At 39.4% G+C, this 19993-nt stretch overlaps 1 protein-coding gene across 5 annotated transcripts in view; it reads right to left on the reverse strand.

Moving 5' to 3' along the window:
* The window catches only part of ANKRD27 (ankyrin repeat domain 27), a 72607-nt gene that overhangs the window by 43453 nt on the left and 9161 nt on the right, over nt 1-19993 (reverse strand). For all 5 annotated transcript variants that reach the window (XM_039503250.1, XM_039503249.1, XM_039503248.1 and 2 more), the window contains 11 exons: nt 19738-19868; nt 13757-13867; nt 12390-12546; nt 11000-11154; nt 10607-10666; nt 10458-10511; nt 10302-10367; nt 10130-10206; nt 9170-9291; nt 7852-7930; nt 6523-6655 (listed from right to left, as the gene is read on the reverse strand). In XM_039503250.1, coding sequence (XP_039359184.1) covers nt 6523-6655; nt 7852-7930; nt 9170-9291; nt 10130-10206; nt 10302-10367; nt 10458-10511; nt 10607-10666; nt 11000-11154; nt 12390-12546; nt 13757-13867; nt 19738-19839 — 1116 coding nt within the window. In that variant the 5' untranslated portion in view covers nt 19840-19868. Of the gene's footprint in view, nt 1-6522; nt 6656-7851; nt 7931-9169; nt 9292-10129; nt 10207-10301; nt 10368-10457; nt 10512-10606; nt 10667-10999; nt 11155-12389; nt 12547-13756; nt 13868-19737; nt 19869-19993 lie in introns of those variants that run through there.

Below are 19993 nucleotides of genomic sequence, written 5' to 3' on the forward strand. Positions count from 1 at the left end.
ACACAGACTAAAGGGTGTGTGCCAAAGAGCAAGATGGACAGTCATAAAGCTACTGCCTAAAAACAGGCCCAGGGCAGATACTATCTGCTGCCAGCCATGTAGCAGAGTCAAGCTGAAGCCCCAGAATCAGAAAGCCCCTCAGAATCATTCTGGATTCGTCTGAAGGTTTCTCTACCTAACATGGCCACAAAATCTGCAAAGTTAGCGCTGGTGTTAACAGTTGAGAAGAAATGGATGACAGAGACACATTCTTCAAACACTTGAGATTAAATCTCAAAATAACAGTTACTGTATTTGCATGTAACAAATACTCAGCCAGTGCCCGGTGTGTGAAGGTAATAAGGCAGCATATCAAACTGCAGCATTACAAAAATCAATTCAGAGCAAATGAACACAAGATCACCCAGGTTTCCTGGTGGTATTGGAATGTGGAGTCCAGCAGCTTTTCTGGAAACTTGGATCCCTAAGGTTTTAATGTTAAGATCACAATAGGTGATCTCATGGAGAAAGCCTCTCAAAACTATCTATAAAGCCACCATCACCACTAGAACTACTCTTTTAAGAATTGAATAGAAACAGAAATCTGTTCTGGTGCTTCTAGATAATTTGGCTATAATTAAGGTTTCTTTCAATAGTTAAACATGTTTGCTATGGAGAAATTTTAGGATGAAAACTTGCAAAGGATTATGGGTGTATGTGCTATTGTACTATTTTTCATAAGCCTCACATGAGCTGTGCTCTCCTTACAGCAATTTCATTAGTCACTAAATTTACACAGTTGTAAGATGAATAAAAGGAACTCAATTTGCTTGCACATATATGAGCTGCTCTCTCCCAAAGAGTGTACAATCTTTAACATTGCTTGTTTTCTTCTTTGAATTTTCCAAACAAAATTTTAAAGCACTAACTCTTCTAAGAACTTGTTTGGTTTTGATCACTAGTAGCCCCTGTATTTAGTTATGCATACTAAACCATGGAAGTTTTTAAACAATACATATGACTGACCTACAATGGAAAACTCAATACAGAGATTTAAAAACTCAACACTGTGATGTGAGACTAGAGAACATGTATATCCTCTAAATTGGTTTGGTTTGTGTTTTACTTGCACACAAAAGATAGCAGAACAGACACCAACGTTTTCAAACCTAGGTGCCTAGCATTCTCGTACCTAAATAGGTAGGCAGGTTTTTTTTAGAGGTTTTGGTGAAGTAGCACCTGCTGCTTCCACTGGATGAGTTGACAGGTAGGTGTGAAAATGTGGATTTTAGTGCCTAATTAGAGGCACCCAGGTTTGAAAATGGCCTGAGTGTGTAGTGCAATTGGTCAGAGACAGTTTAATACTGCAAGTAATTACAATCTATGGAATTAATGAACACCAGAAATCCCAGGCAAGTAGTTCAGCACTATTTCCTCCTCTCCCAAATGATGGCAATCCTCATGCTCCAGAGTAAAAGCTTGTCACATGAAATATCAGGAAAGATTTTGCCCTGTTACATAATTGGCACATATTCCCACATGGGAATAAAGAGAAATAATGAATGGGTAACCATCTGAAGCACTGAGTATTGACCATTTCTACAAGATAATCAACTGAAAGGATAAATTGCATGTTCTGGTTAGCTATTATGTTCTACACTTCAGTGAGTGAGAATGAGGATTTCATCTGTTTGAGAGTAGAGCATGGGCCCCTGGATGGATTGTTTTGGTTAGAATACTCTAGATAATTACCAAAAACATTGCTTGTGTTGCAGTAGGACAACATAGATTGCATCCCCAGAACTTAAGCACATATCATCCCTTATCTACAGGACAAAAGAGATAGTGAAATATATTAGAACCTGCCTTCAATCCCCTGCCAAAATCCTTAGACAATAATGGAGTCCAGAACAGTAAATACCTCCATTTCCACCAGTGCTGATGTAGGTCACTAGTTAGAGGGGAATTTTATTATAATGAACAACACTTTAGACCTTCTGAGGATGTGCAGAACTCTTGGATGGTTGAGGACATTACTGTCCATGTATTTCAGTGTGAAAGTCTTCTCTTCCCACTCCCCAAAAAGGGGCAGGTGTTTTGTTTCAGAATCTCTGAACTAGAACTTGCTGCTACATTCTGGCCCATTAAATGAAAGCCCTTTGTTACTGGCCCCTGCCACTGGGGCATATTAAGAGTTATGAAGCCCCACTATCCACAGGCACAAATTCAAAGAGGGGCCTTCATAACTCACATGCTTCTCCCGTCCCTATCCATTTTACCACCCACACAATAGGTCCATCCAGATACAGGCTCTTTTCAACTCCTCTCCCAGCTGTGCCTCAATCTCTTCTAGTTTTCTCCATTGTGCCTCTAGTCTTTTCCTCATTTGCTTTTTCAAAGTGATGAGACATATGCTGTCAACAGGCCAGTTGCCTTGCCTTGGATAGGCTGATTCCTCCCTGTGTTTTGCCCACAGCTGGGTGCTCTAGGGACTGGTGGAGGGAGGGACTAAGAAGGAGCAGGCTGACTGCTAGCAGCTAAGTGATCTGTCCCCACTGCAAGCAGCATCAGGAGTTGTCACTGCAGAACTGGAGATTCAGCATCTCTCCTTACCATTTAATTCCTCTGTTTCCCCCACCAGTACTGGATACCTTGGAATGGAGTGGAGTGAAGGATTCAACAGGATCCTATGGCAAGCAGACCCTGAAACTTGGCCTAGTGACTAGTGCCCCAGCCAGGAAACTGAAGACCAGCTGATTTATTCTTTGCCAGGGCAGAACTAAATAGGAGATTAGCGATCAACACTCAAATGTGGTCAGTTGCTGAGGACTGGTGAGACCAGCAGAGACTATACTACTACCCTGAGTTTTTACCCCTTTTTTCTGTATACACTACCCTCCTCCCACCCCACCCCACCCTTCCGCCTTCACTCAGGGAATTTTGCTCTTTCCTGTTCAGTAGCTGCTGGGTGACTTGTACTAGTTCCCAGCTCTACTCCTCACCGCACATGGCTCACAGTGCACTGTATAGAAGCAATGCCTGTTCTCAGATCCCTTTTTATTGAGGTAATCCAGAAGATTCAGACTGGCCCAGAACCCAACAGAGAAGGGGAGTTTTGATGAATGGTGGCCTCAATTTCATTCTCCCAGCCCCTGGGGGTCCTATCTTTTTCAGGCTTCCCTTCTTTCTTAGAATAAACTTTATTGCTGACACCCCAAGCCCCAGTGCTGCAGCTGCTAAAGGAGCACTATACAACTCCCTGGTTTACACATCCCTAGGAATGGCACTAATGGGGGGAGGGGGAAAAAAGGGGGACAACACGCAGAAAAGAATGAGATTCCCTAGATGCCTGAAGCTGATCCTGTTGCTCCCTAGTGTTGCAGGTTTTCCTTAGAAGTCAACATAGGACCATTTGCCATCTAGGTAACAATGGAAATGGAAGTTGGATGTAGGAAGGAAGCCCAGAGGGAGAGAGGAAAACTAGGAACCACCAGCACATTGAGTATAGTGCAGACTGAGTCATTTGAAAGGCTTATGAACCTTGCAGGCTGGAATCACTACTCTGCATATACTCTGGTTTCAGATTTCAAATGCAACAAGTTGGTACCAGGGAAATACTCTGAGGCACTGCTTGGGTCTCTGGTTCTCCTATTTGGAACTCTGGAAGAATCAATTAGTGTTCATTCTCCGAACAGACATCTAAGATTGTCAGCAATGTCAGAAAATTGGAACAACCTTTAATATATAGTTGTGTTATGTAAAGAATTGCTCTATTCAGTTATCTGAAGACAGATGGGACCAGACTTAGAGGAAGGCAATTTTTATTCTTTTGTCCTCTCTTTTTAAATGAGCAACTTGTTTTATATAAAAAAAATTGTCTTTTGAAAAAGAGACCACAATTCAAATACAGTTTTTTACTGGCATCCTCAATGTTAGTTCATGCGCTGTTTTACAAAGGGAATTTAAAAATGTAAGTATTGCTGGCCTGAGAGTGAACTGGGACTATTGCTATTTATATTACAAGAATTTTGAGATAGCTGCATGAAATTAAAAAGGAAAAATTGCAAACTTTGTTTTTAACATTAACACTTTATTATATTTTCTTAACAGGATTCAATATAGCAATATAACAAGAGATACTAAATACAAAAATGTCATGTTCTTTTCTAAATGTTCAATAGTTCAGAGTGCCATAGATTTGTGGAAAGATCACCACGGAAAAGCAAACTAGCATATTACCTTAAAAGTATTTCTTTAAATAAAATGTTGAAGTTACTCTAAGGAGGTTTTGCTGTGTTAAGATTGTGCCCTGGAATTGTCCCACCCCAAACCCTGTACATTGAGCCAATCAAGCAATCAGGCCACGGTAATCCAGATTCCAGTGCTATGCAGTTGACAGATAATTCAACAAGTCTCAGTCTCTCTGGTCCCATGTTCACATCCTTTGGTTTCCAGGTCACACAGGGAACACCTATTTTTGCAAGAGCAGAAACTCTAGAGTGCTTTGAGAGCTTAACAACCAAGACAGGTTACAAAACAGAGTAAACAGACTACAGTACACTTTAAAAAAGCTACTGAGAAGGACTTTGTTAAAAAAAAAAAACCCAACCAACCCACCCCAACAGGTAGGTGTCTTTTTAGGCTCTCCTCCTTTGGCACAAGAAACAAGCGTGATCTAAATTCAGAACCTAGTCTGTTTTCCACATGTAAGAGGCTGGCTCCCTACCCTAAATAAGTCACAGGGGCTCTCCTTTGACCATGACAGCTTTTAAAGTCACATCAGCACCATCCCTTGATTGGCCTGCAGGAACTGGAGCTGATTGACAGAAGGCATGCTCACCCACCATGAAATTAATTCACTGCATCTGCAGCATTTCTGACCCCTGCTAGGTTAGAGACCCAAGAGCAAACCTGGGCTTCAAACTCTGCTGTCCAGCATCACAGAGCTTTCTGTTACCACTGGGCTATCATGCTGGTGCCACAAAGTTCATTATTTGCATTGCATAAATGATTTGTTAAATGTCATCAGCTTCACAAGAGGGAAATCCAAAGCTGGTGCCCACTATTTGGAAAGTATAAATGGAATACATTTAGAAGCTGCACTATGTAGTCAAGGCTCGCTGAATAATTCTGTTTTGATCTATACTGCAACCTTCTCCCCCCCCCTCACCCCCACTATGTAGGTTTTAGCCAGGGTTTTTAAAATAAACATTAAAAGAAAAAGGCTGCACAGCATTCTAAGAGAAAGCATGGTACTGAAATCTGTAAGACTGTATTGAGGTTAAAACTATGCTGCTATCTAATAAGACAAATGATAGATAAAAAAAGTTCTAGTATTTTTAAAAAGTTACTAAAGCCATTATGCGATACTACGATTTTAATGCGTTTCCTTAGTAAATATTTTAAGAATACAGTTTTAAAGATCAGGTTTTGTATAGTGTTGTTGTACAACCAGCCACAGCAGTTCATTATGTTGTATGCTTCAGGCTACATGACATCTTGCTAAGTACTGTGCAATGTGTATATGTGATATTTTCACCCAAGGTATTCCACTTTGACAGATAACCATTTGCCTTTAGTTAAATTTGATTACTCAGTACACATTCCTTTTCATATCTAACTGTTGCCAGTTACAGAATTCTATTTGTTTTCTAGACCCAAAACTCTAGATAATAATGCTTCAACAGAAACAGATAGAATGGAAGATAAATTGTTAATTTATCCTCAGACTGCTAAAAGCCTTTGATCCACATAACAGGCTAAAGTAAGAATTTGGAACCTTTAAATGCTATGTGTCCCAACATAGACTATTAGGGTTGGAAGGTACCTCAGGAGGTCATCTAGTCCAACCCCCTGCTCAAAGCAGGACCAATCCCCAAATCCTTAAGTAGCCCCCTCAAGGATCACTCACAACCCTGGGTTTAGCAGGCCAATGCTCAAACCACTGAGCTATTTTGCTTTATAAGCAACTAGAGGACGGTAAGGTAGTCCAGTGATTTGTCAAGTAAAGCAGCAGATGTTGTGCTCACTGGTGAAACTCACATTTACCCCACCCACACTTGAGAAAGGTCATTAGCTAAGACACCAGCTCACTACTCTTTTCAAAGAAGTGCGGTGGGATCTTTTGCCTCCTTCCTGGCTGTGCAGGTAGAAGATGGAGACCCTGGGTTTGAGATTTTCTCCTAAAGGATGGAACCTCGCTCTAAGTAGCCTGTTGTTGGATCACCATTAAGCATATGAAGCCAAACTTCATTGAGAGACTGAACACAACTACTAGCCTGGAAGACAGAATGCTTTCTGCTGAATTATATTAAACCAGGACAGAAATGCACAGATTCATTGCAAGACTGGAAACATGGAAATCCCAGGGTCTAACAACTGGCTGACACTACCTTCTTTTTGCTAATGTGGAAGCTGTGGTCACTCAGCTACCCCCTCCCCACTTCTGTTGGAAAGAGAAGGAAAATACCTACCTCTAAAAAAGTATTAGAAGGAGCGGTTAATACTTGTAAGGTGCTAAATACGGTCATAAAATTATCTTACTGTTGGTCTGTCAGAGAGGTTTCCTTGTCGGATATATTCTATAGCAGCCTCAACAGAGGTCAGGCAGTATCCCAGTTCATCCTTTGCTGAACTGCAAAACCTGAAGTTTTTGATGTAACTCAAATTTGCCATCCTAAAAGTAAAAATAAAACAATTATCCTTAAGGATTCATGAAGGTGTGGGGTAGAGGGCTTATTTTAACATTGCTACTCAGTCTACTCAGAGAGGGGAGAGAAGTGGATGGAACTAGAAGCCAGTTCACATTCTCTTATCACAAGGAGCTAGCAGCTATATTTACAGACCCCTGAGCGTGTTGAGAACAAAGGAAACTTATGCCAAGAACTCTATGAGGGATGTGACCCACAGTGAGAATCTGTTATATGAAAAGTGAAATATTAAGTTACATTAGGTTTTGGGTTATTTTAGTATTTATTTGAAACTGAGAAGAAAGGAGATAATGGAAGAGACTGAACCAATTGTCCAGCAAGGGGAGATAACAGCTTACATACAAAATACCCTTAAACTGCTGGCTGAAAGAATGAAGAGTTATGCAAAATATAGTATTCAGTATGGACACACTTCCCAGGATTATGAGCTGGTGCTAAATTCTATGGTACTTGAAAACTTAAGCACTTCGTTATTTTAGATGCCTTTTTATAAAGGAAAAAAAAATTCTGTTAAAAGCCACATCCAGGATTGCAATGCTAATGCAACTGTTACATTGCAAGTACATTTAGATGCAAGATTCATACCTTTATGGATACTGGGTTAGAGATTAATTATAAATTAGATATTAGCAGTAAACAATTAAGTTAATTTCAGCAACATTCTAGTTACATTATCCCTCAGGATATTGATTAATCTCCAGCTGTTCTATGCCTTTGAATGTCAAGTTCCCCAGGAACCAAACTGGGAATTGAGGATTGGTTCCTGGCTGCTTTGAGACAGATGAAGTCAGGAATTTTGGTATGAAATAGGTCCAAAAGGTGAAGATGGGTAACATCAAGAAGTCCAGAGGGGGCAAAAACAAGCAACATTTGATGTGTGATGGAAGAGCTATAAAAGTGAGAGGGAAATGGAAGCAAGGTTTTCAGCTCTTCCCCTAGGGACTGGAGATCAGCAATAAAAAGGGACTTGCTTAAATTAAAGATCCCTTCAAACCTATTTGAGAAATTGTTATAAAACTATATAATAAACAAACCCCCCCCCAAAAAAACCCAGCAAGCCTGTCCTTGTAGAGCTAGCTGTTTCTAGAAGCATTTATTTATGCAGCAACATTATGTACAAGTTACAAATATGTTTGTACAGTAAAAAGAAACTGTTACATACCAGTTAGGAATCTCTGTTTTTACAAGCAGATACAGTAACACAGAGAGAAGATCATCTGCACACATGGTCTCCATGTTAACTGAAGGAAATAAGAGTTTGTAATAGGAAAAACTTTAACATAAAGCCACAATAGGCCAAAGATAAGAGCCAGGACTGAACACGGATTTTAATATTTAAGCTTTTTTAAACTCATTTCAGATAGAAAGGTGACTTATTCAATATTTTCTACTGATACCCTCAACAGGACCCAGACCCACCCAACAGACCATGCACCTTCTAGGTGACCCATATAGGTCAGCCTAGTCAAGAAGTGTCAGCCTATGGCAGAGTGCAAAAAAATACCCTGGAGTCACCTCTGTCAAAAACTCTTCCCTCAAGAAGAAAAGGAGTTTCTAGGACTCTAGGGTTTGAATAATTACTCCCCCCAAAACCCTGCATAGCCCTACAACGAACAGCCTCGCAGCCAATGAGCTTTCCTTTAAAATAATAAATAACTTTGTGATGGGGAGGAGAGGCATGGACTGTGGAGAGCTACTGCCCCCTCTTCACTTCAGCCCCATTGAACAGTTTGGTGTGACTACACCAACACTCAATATCTGACTTCAAGAGGGTCAGGTTTCATTAGAGGGACTTAATTTTACATCTTCAATGGATTAACAAAAGGCATCATGCAATAGTGGGAACAAACATTTATCTTCCAGGATTATTGTTCCACAGTTTTATTCTATTTTTAAGTTTTGTAAAGAAAAACTCTCAACTTAACATCCTTTGGGGGGGTCAGTGTGTTAACAAGATTATCGGTGTCTTTAAGGCAGATGTCAGAGTGTTGTAGCAACTCAACAGCGCTACAATGAAATCACTCAACTCCTTGAAGAAAAATATTCCTCTGCAGCAGAAAGAAAAATCAACATTAGGCTTTTTCTCTGCTGAGATATTAATGCAAGGCAAGAGTTTTCCCCCCCACAGGAAGTTTATGCCCAAGGTAAGTATACTACTTCAAGGGTCTGTTTTGCCCAACGTGACCAGATAGCAAGTGTGGGGAAAAAAAAAAAATCAGGATAGGGAGTAAGAGGCGTCTACATAAGACAAAGCCCCAAATATCAGGACTGTCCCTATAAAGTCGGGACATCTGGTCACCTAGTTTTACCTGTTGTACTTAATATTCTGCAAGCCAGACCCTTAGTATTCTATTTGAACATTAATTCTTCCATATATAAAAATAATGCAAATAAAGTTAGAAAGTGTATGTAAAGTCCTTTCGAGATGAAGAGTGCCACATATTAAAATTAATTACCAGTTCATTGCTTTGAATACCAACCTCTTTGGCTAGGAGACTGCATAATAATTTGCACCACTTTTCGAAGACAGATCAGCTTCTGTTGTGGGGAGGTGCATTTATTCAGCTGACCCAATTCTCGCTTTGCACGTGGAATATTAAAGCTATAAAATATTTTTGAAAGATAAAAGCCTTAGTATACAACCCAGATTTATGAGATGTACTAATTAAGTATGCTTGTGCAATTGTTCAAATTTCAGGCAATACCATGAATTAAAGCCCAAGAGGCAGAGCACACTTCTGCACACCCAGGGAATCAGGGAGATTTGCATTTGAACAAAAAGGTGGAACTTGTTCCAAATGTTGTTGAGCACATAAGCGCTGACTCTGTGGGTGCTCCAGCCCTGCAGCACCTACGGAGGATTTGGGGGGGGGGGGAAATGGTGGGTACTCAGCACCCTCCAGCAGCCCCCTGATCAGCTCCCCCAACTCCTCCCACCCGCAGCCCCACCAATCAGTGTCCCCCCTCCCCCCCAATCCCTCCCACCCGCTGGCAGCCCTGCCCATCACTGCCTCTGGGCGATCAGCTGTTCAGTGGCATGCAGGAGGTGCTGGGGAGGGAGGAAGGGAGCAGCGAGGGTGGCGGGTGCTCGGGGTGGAGCAGAGATCGAGCACCCCCTGGCACATTAGAAAGTCAGCACCTCTGAAAGCAAAATAAAAGAAGGAGAGAAGTTTTAAGATACCGGAGGCAATGAGGAATTAAGACAACATCAGTGGGGCAGCTAACCCAAGCGGATGCCCTCAAACCCTTTACTTTTCTATCTTTTGGAGAAGTGAGAACATCGCAGGGGCTAGTGCAGAAAGAAATGGACTTTCCTCCCCTGGAGTAGTGAGCAGACTTGGGGGAGAGAGTTGCTTTTTGGCTGACCTGAGACCTACTTAAAACTTTAATCCATTCTTGATGAAGAGTCATTTAGAAGTCCCTCATCATGCAACTCTCACCTGAATTCAGGCTTAACTCCAATATCTTTTTGCTGGAGATCTTGGAGGCTTCTTGTAATTTTGTTAAAGGCTGCATCCTAAGCAGTGAATAAAAATATTTTTAGAAGCTGTACAAAAGTTTGTCCATCAGTCTTGCATATATTAGTTATATTAAGGGGGGGAAATCCCTTACCTCACTTGCCTCAATAGTTCCCACATATTTAAAGATCAGATCATAAACATCATGATGTACATACATCTGGGGAATAAACACCACAGTTTAGGAAGGAAAAGGAAAGACGAAATAAAAATAACCCATTGATATTTTTGCCCAGCCTCAGAGACTTACTTCAACTGCTTGTTTCATCAGATTCATCTGAGATTCCTGCTTTGCAAGCATCCTCTAAAAAAATATGGGAATTTATGCATTGAGTTAAATACATGTCTAAGCAATAGGCAGCTATTTTCACAGTACGGATTTACTGAAGTAGCACTTACCAAGTGAGAATCCCTCAATAAATGCTGGAGGCATTTGGTGTAAAGTGCATTAACAGAATCCTGAAAAGGCAAGACATAAGATATTTAAATATGAGCAATGCAATGCTAGAACTCAGACAAATCCTGATTATTTAAGCCAGGCAAGTAGTCCCATTCAATTAGTAGGACGTACTGAAGTGCAGAGACAAGCAGGATTTGATTTTTTTTTTTTAATTAAAAAAATGCAAACCACCATAATCCTTTATGACTAAATACCCCACATTTTCACAATTCTATTTACAAAATATTGTGACATGAAAAGCTTTAATAAAATAAACTCAAATAGTGAATTACCTAGGTACAAACATTAGGTCAAAATTTTAGGTGATCAAAGGTTAAAAGTAAGATACTGACTATGTAATGTCGTAGGCTTTTTCTTTCATGGTCTTTAAAAGTCCTATGGAAAGATGCAATGTGTTTGTCAAATCTTTCAGAGTGTCTTCCCAAAAACTCTCTCACATCCTCAATATTTTTCAGGGAATAAGATTTTGATGGGGTTTTAAATTCTTCTGTAATGAAAGTTAGGAGTCAGTGCACCACAAAGCATCCAGGTTCTTTTACCATCTATATTGCAGAATCTGCTCCCATTTATCTAGGCAACTTAACCATCACCTACAGCCAAAGCAAGCTCGGTTCTCATTCCCTCCAAACCAGACTTTAACCTAGTAGTCTTCTACTGCTCTTCTGAAGGTGTAAGTAAGTAACCAGAAATTTAAAAAAAAAAAAAAAAAAAAAAAGCACTCCTTCAAAAAGAGAAGTTATTTTCAGAAGCCAGATTAAGGTTCATGGTTTGATTCCATATAGGAGTAAATCAGACTCATTTAAACTTATTGTTCAAATCCAGTTTTCACACTTCCCTGACAGTTATTACTCCACTTTCCCTAATGTCAGTTTCATTTATATAGTTTCACATTTTGTCTTGCAGAGGGTCTGGTAAAGTATGTTTAGCCTTTTAGGGACAGTATTCATTCTGAGAAGTTTCCATTTTGCTTTTTAATTTTATTGTACCCTTGGTGAGCAGCAACGACTTGCCAAAATTCTGCAAAAAAGCTACATATACTGCTTTAAAGCAGTAACTCTGGCAATATTTCCCTAATCTTACCTACAGTATCTCCAATCCAGAGCAGGAAAGTGTTCTTGCTCAGATCCATGTCAAATGCAGCCAGTTTAAGAAGCAAGAATTAAAAATTTTAAACACTAAAGTCAGGCATCACCAAAAGAAAAAGCTGCTACAAAAAACGGTTATCAGACAGACAACTTCTAAAGACGGCAACTGACCATGTCAAAAAGAGTTTACTCTCATCTCAAGATCTCAGTAGAAAGAGGCAACACCATTAATAAAGTGATACAAGTACTAGTTTTAAACAGAGTCAAGACAATAAGCTGTCTGATAATGACCAACCTGAAATTCTAATTCCATGTTGCATTAAAAACAAGCATTTCACAGAGCTGACTTTCAATTCACATTGAAGCCATTTAAAAATAATTTCATTAAGTCATACTACATAAACCTTGGCTGGGTTTGTTTGTTTGTTTTTTTTAAATACACAGTTTGCTTCTTGCCTAGCTGCACTATCAATAGTGATAGCATGCCAATTAAAAAAAAAATCCTGAGTTTTCAATCCAAAGTACTGCTTTGTAAAACAAACCTAGAATTATACTGAACCCTATAAAATAGAGGACTGCCTTGTTTCACACCAAAGCAGACCAACTGTTGGTGTTTTCCTGGCATTTCTGTACGCACCTAAGATTTCAGATTCTTCCAGGGGATGAGCTATACACAATAAGCTAAAACTTTCTTCTTTTTCATTGTAGAATGTTTCCTCAAAGAGAACAGGTACTGAGAGATGATGATTAAAACCAGTTCCTAAAATAATCAAGTTTCCCTGGATAAAGATTTCCTGAAATTAAAAATAAATCATAATATTGAGCAGAAAAAACAGGAAGTTGACAATTGCAATACATAGTTCCGTATACTAGGAAAAGAAGGGGGTATTTGTAATGGTCTTTTTTTTTTTTTTGGTCAGAGACCCTTTCACATTCTCCTTGCTTCAACAAGTCAGTGCCGCAGGGAGTGATTTTTTTTTTAAATCAAGATTACTAACGTGGGATGATTGTGTGTGTCCCCCATCCCCCCACAAGTTTGTTCTCCACTGCATCATTTGTTCAAGGAAAATTCAGACACATTTGTTCAAGATTCAGAAGATAGCAGGTGCCCAAGTTTTTAAGTTACTCAACTTGAGACACCTTAAAAGGGCCAATTTTCAGAAAATGCCTACTACCCATCTTTCTGATAGAGTCATGCCCCTTTTAAAAGGTGCCTTGAGTTGGGCACCCAAAAAAAACCCCACACCCCACAAACATGCTTTTCCATATTCATTTTTAGCATTTTTTTTTTAATAAGAACTTTTGAAATGCTTTAGGTGCACTGAAACTTATTTTATAGGCATTAGGGACAAAACACTCATTTCAACAAGAATTCTGAACTTCTTTATTTCAAACTGCACTGGAAAAAAACCCAATGCCATTCTAACTGATACTAGCACGCCACACAGCAGGACTCCTCATTTATAGCAATTAGTATGACTGTCCAGTTTGTTTTAATACATCTTTAACTTTGTAACATTAAGTCACCAGAATGTTTCTGATTCAGTTTGTGCAGAGTGTGAGGAGACTGCAATTCATAAACGCAAGAAAAAAAACAAAACAAAACAAAAAAGTCAGATTCTGTGCCATCTTCTTCTGGACAAACTTCCCCCTTACTATCTATACAAGTACAGCTAGAGTACTAGCACAGAACTCAACCTAAAGTTCTCTTGGACAGAACAGACAGCCCATCCTACTAATTAGCTCTACGAATAAATATAAATAAATACTTTGCACAAATGCAGTGATGTTAATTTGAAGCTGTATCTCCATTTCCCCTTCTGTAAAATGGGTTTGGAGTTACACTCCCAGTAGCAGAATCAGGAACAGAGACCAGACCTCCAGTTATCTGCCCTACTCATTAGATAGTGCTATCACTCAAAGTTTGGTCTCTCCCCTTTCACTCTCGTCTATCATGTTCCCAGGCAGAACCCCTCCACCAAATATGTATTAACAAGAGAATACCTTTCCATTTAAGGTCTGAAATTTTTCTTCCACTGGTTTTAAAACATAGGAATCAAATTGGCAGGTAGAGAGACTGCTGCTTGAAAAGCTCCCTTTGCACGGTACTAATATCTGGAGAAAGAATAAAATCAGTCAATTGCATGCCGCTGTAGGAGGAAATGCAGTGTGCCAACTGCTTCAGAAATCAAACAACCTTCGTTCTATGTTCCTCATCAAGCACTCTTCATATCAGACCTGTAACATCATTTGACAGTGTCTATAATTTTTTTTTAAAAGGAACAAAGTATAAGTAGAGCCCATAACCAAGATTCCTGCTCAACATCTCAGATCACAGAATTTAAAAAAAAAATAAAAAAAATAGGTTTTCTAATTAGCTGCAAGAGATAGGAGATCATCAGAGTATTGATTCTAAGTACACTGCTACCTCGATATAACACCACCCGATATAACACGAATTTGGATATAACGCAGTAAAGCAGTGCTCCGGGGGGGGGGGGGGGGAAGGGGGGGAAGGTGGGGGCTGCGCACTCCGGTGGATCAAAGCAAGTTCAATATAACACAGTTTCACCTATAACGCGGTAAGATTTTTTGGCTCCCAAGGACAGCGTTATATTGAGGTAGGTGTATAGCAAGCTGGGACAATCAGAGCACTTTGTACCCAAAAGGAAAGGCAGATGGAACTTGATGCAAAAAGCAACATCTCTACCAAGACCCCCAGTCATATAAATACAGATCTTATATTGCTGACATTTTTACATTAAATTAAAAACCCGAGACTAAGCAGCTTAAAGTGTTCATTAAGGTATTTTCTTAGACCAAGTGAAAGACAACCAGAAGAAAGAAAAAAAAAAAAACCAAACCCCACACCATAGATGGTGAGGCCTCCTCCCATTAACAGGTTAGTGGAGCCTTTAGAGCAGTGATTCTCAGCCAGGGATATGGGGCCCTCTGGGGAGGCCATGAGCAGGTTTCAGGGGGTCTGCCAAAATAAACCAAAGAGCTGGGCTGGCTGCCCTGTGCCCCAGCTAAAGCCTGTGCCCCACCACCTGAGGCAGAAGCCCGAGTAACTTAGCTTGATGGGATCCCCAAGAAAATGTCCTGCTTGCTACCCTTAATTGCTACCTTGGCCCTGTTTTTTAAAAATCTACTGGATATGCAGAAAAAGAGTTGTGGCACACATGGGCTGTAGGGGGAGCGCTCAGAGGGGAAAAAAAAAGTTGAGAACCCCTGGTCTAGAGTGAATGTTCTTCTATTGATTGCATAATTAATAGTACTTAACTATACAATCATTTGAAATGAAGTACAGTCTGTTTTCAGCTTTTGTGATAGAACTGAGTGCTCATGGAACGTGCTGGACTGATGTTCATACACAGGGCACAGCCCAGTGATACTCCAAGCTTCCCTCCCTCATGCTGCCCAGCCATTGTGCCTCAACCCTGACCTGGGAGAAATCTCTTTTAAGAACTATCCTCTTATCCATCACCTTGCTAATTCAATCCTCTACATCTCTGGCAGTTTGTACTCTCCAGGTTGGATTCACAATGAAAACATACAGTGCCGGTGCTAGCCCTGAAGCAGGAATATTCCCCCCCCCTCCCAATTCCCAATACTAAAACAGGCAAGTTCTTACAATAAAAAAAGTGAATGGGAGGCCCTCTGGAGCTGCTTGGGGCACTAAGAAATTGCTTAGTCTGTTTATGCAGAATACTGTCTCTACAAACATAACCACTGGTACTAGCCTCAGTCCACTCAACTGCGGTGTGGTGAAGTTTTAAGAGCAATGACTTGCAGTTGCTACTATCCTCACCAGGATTTGAGCTATCTGAAAAGGTTTTAAAAGGAAGAAAGTCTGCCCCCTTTGCAATCAGAGTTTTCTTCATTATAACATACTTGATCACTGTTTCACTTTGAAGCATTTCTTAAAGTTCAGCCCTTCATTTTAACTGGGATTGGAGAGAGAAGAAAGTGAAAAGATGGAGTGTGGTTTCTTCAGGCACCACAGTTATAAGTAAGGTAACTGGAGAATCCCAGGATATTGCTATAATGGCCTTCAAATTTGAGAAGTCTTCTGCAAGTCATTTAGATTGTCTATTGAGTTTGCTTATAGGCTCCCTTGGCAATTGTCAGACCAAGTCTTCAGTACATATTGAGTATGCCAAAGGTTTCTTACCTTTTTGGGGAGGAATAGCAAGATTTACTTGAACCACCAACTTTAAAGTAGTTTTGAAAAGATGTTTGGTGTATTTTTTTTTTTTAAAAAGACCCAAAAAGCTATGCATAGTCTCAGTTTCACCAACATTGCTTATCTAGGACATAATGGCATCCACAACTAATATAAGATTGTTTCTTAAAAGAGACGGTTAATTTTTAGGAAAGAAAATTCTGCTTTCTTTCCTATGTGGGGAATGAAGCATTGTGTGTTAGATTATCAAATACAGAAATTATTCCATTCAAGGCTATTTGAGCAGAAGTTGAATTTAAAGAAACCCCAAAACTTAGGCTATGTCTACACTACCGCAGAAAGTTAACCTATGCTATGTGAATAATGTAGTTGGGGTCGAGTTACTGCGAGGGGTCGACAGAAGAAAGCCGCCCGTCGACTTACCTTACTCTTCTCGTTGTGGGGTAGAGTACAGGGGTTGACTGGAGAGCGATCTGCTGTCGATTTGGCGGGTCTTCACTAGACCTGCTAAATCGACTGCCAGTGGATCGATTTCAGAGCATTGATCTGAGCTGTAGTGTAGACATAGCCTTAGAGAACTCTTCCTGCACAAGACTTTGTTTTTGATATCCACCCTGCCCCACCTCCCACCCCTGCTGCCGACCACCTCAATAGCAAGAAGTTATATATCCTCACCTCCAAATTTGCTTAGTTACAGCAACTCAGATGAGTCAGTCACACAGAAAGTCAATTTACTCAGTCATGCAGAAAAAAAGATTTCAGCAACTACTTCAAACAGCTAGACTTTAAAACAGAAGTAGCATAGCAGAATTCTGAACAGCCCTAGAACTAAAAGTTGAAAAGATATATTCAGAGAAGAATAGGAAGTGGGTCTGTGACTACCTCTAAGAACTAGTCTGCACAGCTCTTGAAGTCTTTCACAAATCTAATACACCTTTCTAAAACAGTTTCACTCTTCTCTGTATCAGCTATGCATTTAAAAAAAAATCCACATACAATGGAGGAACAAAAATACTGGGATCACACCAGTTTCTACATTTAAAAGCAGCACTTCAACAAACTAGCTACATGCTAATCTGTGACAGGCCAATATTTCTCTCTGGTAGAACAGCTATACTAATGAGGTAGCAGTACCATTGTTTCTTGCATTCCCAAGTCACTGGCATTTGAATGCTTGTCACAAAAAAGGCCAAAACCACAAGAAGGAGAAGAAAGATAGTCTTAAAAGGAACCAGGGCAAATAGCATACTAGTTCATACATACACAAAATTTGCCTAACTACCATTAAAGCTACCTGGTGAATATTTTGAGCCCCTATTCTTCCATCAAGAAACTAAACTGATCTAAAACTGGTAGTATACATGCCTAGTTTTCAAATAAAAAAAATAGATATTGTCACAGAGTACAAGGTCGTCTATTCCTGCTGTTCTCTGGAACAGTGCAAAAATTTACAATTTCTCCTAACTAAAACCCTTTCAGTATTGAAAGATACTTTTTACAGAAGCACTTCTACTCTTCAGATAAGAGCACTCTTGCTGGAAATATTAACACTGCTGACAGAAACAAATGCTTTTATTCTGGAGGCATAAAAAGCAATACCATTAGCAGCAGCAGAATCACCTCCACAAGGAGGTCAGACCTGAGATGAGCAGAGCATCCGCAGATATCAGGAATCTTGACAAATTTAAGTTCTGAAAATATTTACATTTCTAACAGCAGCACTGCAGTTTCAGACATTCACAAAGCACTCTGACTGGACTGGACTCTCCATTCCTTTAGTATGCAATTAAAAAAAATTAAAAGATACCCTATTGCCTCTTATTTATTCATCAACAAGCAGAAGATCTTATTACTGAATTAGAAGTACAGTAAACTTTAAAGAACAATAAAAAGTGCCTTTTTGTTTTGTGCTGCCAACATTTAAAAGTTTAAATGAAGTAGTTTATAGAAAACTAACAGGCACAGTGTCAAAACAACATTTTATACTGAAAGCCTGTTCCAACAATACTGTGCCTTGTCCTCACATACACTAGTTATAGGAAAAACTGGATACTGCACAGGACCACTTGTGTATGTGGACAAGGTTAAATGTTAAACTATTATTAATACTGATTTAGGACAAAGCCTGTGTGTAAAAAAAAATAAAAATAAAAATCAGAGTTCTGCCTCTCCTCCCCCCCCTCCCAATTCCCACAAGAAGAAAAAACTACACAGACAATTGTTTTCATACTCAACATTTCTGCTCAAATCCCATGAAGGTGGCAACCCCAATACTTCAGTTTTCTTACTCCATGTATTCTACATATTGCAGGTCACACACACATGTTCAGATAGTTAAGTTTCTAAACTTTGAATACCGCTCATGCAGAAATGATTTGACACTTAGCTTTTTTTCTACTTTTACAAACAAAAAACAATGCATCATCAGGGCTTTCTCCAAGATTTTAAGATAAATAGGCTGACTAATTTTTCTTGTGCCATTGCTAATGGATGATCAAAAAGCCCAAGAATAAGTGAGGTTATTTAACCTAATAAAAGATGTCCATAGGCTTGGAATTAGAGCTACCCTCTAAATAAGGTTCTATGTAGCTAATAAATAAAAATAGAAACCAAGACCATTTGGAAAGATTGGCCAGATTGCTTTAGAGAGCAGTAAAATTATTGTAAACCTTGCTTGCAAGGCTTACTCACAAGCTGTGTTTATGCTAGGATGTTTCCCCTAAAAATTTCCCATGGCTAGTATAAGTGGCAACAGTGCTGGGAACGAGGACAGACAGAGGCCCAGGAGCCAGTGGTTAGTTCCCCTCTCACCCTCAAATTAAGTGCTGTTTTGTCTAGACCTGCTTCAAGGATGGTATAAACACCAAAGCACTTAAAAGACCTACAGCTGCTAGTGTTTCATTTACATTAGCACTCTCATCAATGGAACTGCATTACTGTTAGCAACACTTTGAAGTGATACAGAAAAAAATAATAATATTGACACGGCCATGCAGAAGCTACCGTGCAAGTCATTTGCATTCTTCGGCTAGGCACTTTAAAAGTGAACAATATAAGGTTTATTATAGCATCCTTCATAGGAGTCATAGGTCAAAACCCCTCATTTACTAACACTTAAAAACCTGGTTTATTCCTGCTTTTTATTAGTTGATGTTTTAATGCCAGAACAGATTTGTGCATATTGATTTACAATATAAAACCATAATAATTGCAAAATGCTTCGGTTCCCAGTCTCTCAAGGTCATAATTATGACAAACAGTACTAGATATACAAGTTATTCAGACCAGCAAGGGCAACTAGAAGATAAGGCTTGATAAGAAGATTTCCGACAAGTAAAGATCCATCAAGTACAGACAGCCTTTCAGTAGTGCATTCAACAGTTACCTGCAGTCTATAAAACTGAACACAAACAATAGTGGCATGATATTTGTAGCCTCATATCACATAAAATGAAGTAGCTTGTTGGTCAAAGGACCATTATTCTCTTCCCTTACAAGCCAGGGACTTCAATATGCTCCTGACACAAGAGTGTCAATCCCATATTTAAAATATGCATTTATATTTTGGGTCTTTCTATGAACCATAATTGTAAGAATCCCCACCATACATTCCATCTACTACATAATGCATTCCCTCATGTATATATTAAAATAAAAACAATGTCATATACTTTATGTATCTCAGTTTTGATCTAGTTTGTTGGCTTGCTCTCACCATTTCCTAAACTTTAGTGAGAATCTGAGAGATTTTATTGCTTCAGTATGTAGTCAGTCAATTTAAAACAAACTCTTTACTTACAATACCATGGTATTCTGCAACTTTCCTGCAAAGGTCAGGACGATGTTTCTGAATAGCCAAATAAAAAGGATTTTTCAAGAGATCTTCATCATACATAGCCATATGGACGTCAGAGATTCCAAAGATATTTTCTAGAAGAGATACTAGTGTTAATATTACAGAAGTTAAACAGCTATTCTATTGTTTAGTTTTCATATTCAGATGTAATAACATTTGGGACTATAGAAGAGGATTTTTTGGTATATTTCCTTTCATG

Source organism: Mauremys reevesii, linkage group 16, assembly GCF_016161935.1.
Source record: "Mauremys reevesii isolate NIE-2019 linkage group 16, ASM1616193v1, whole genome shotgun sequence".
NCBI classification, from domain to species: Eukaryota; Metazoa; Chordata; order Testudines; family Geoemydidae; genus Mauremys; species Mauremys reevesii.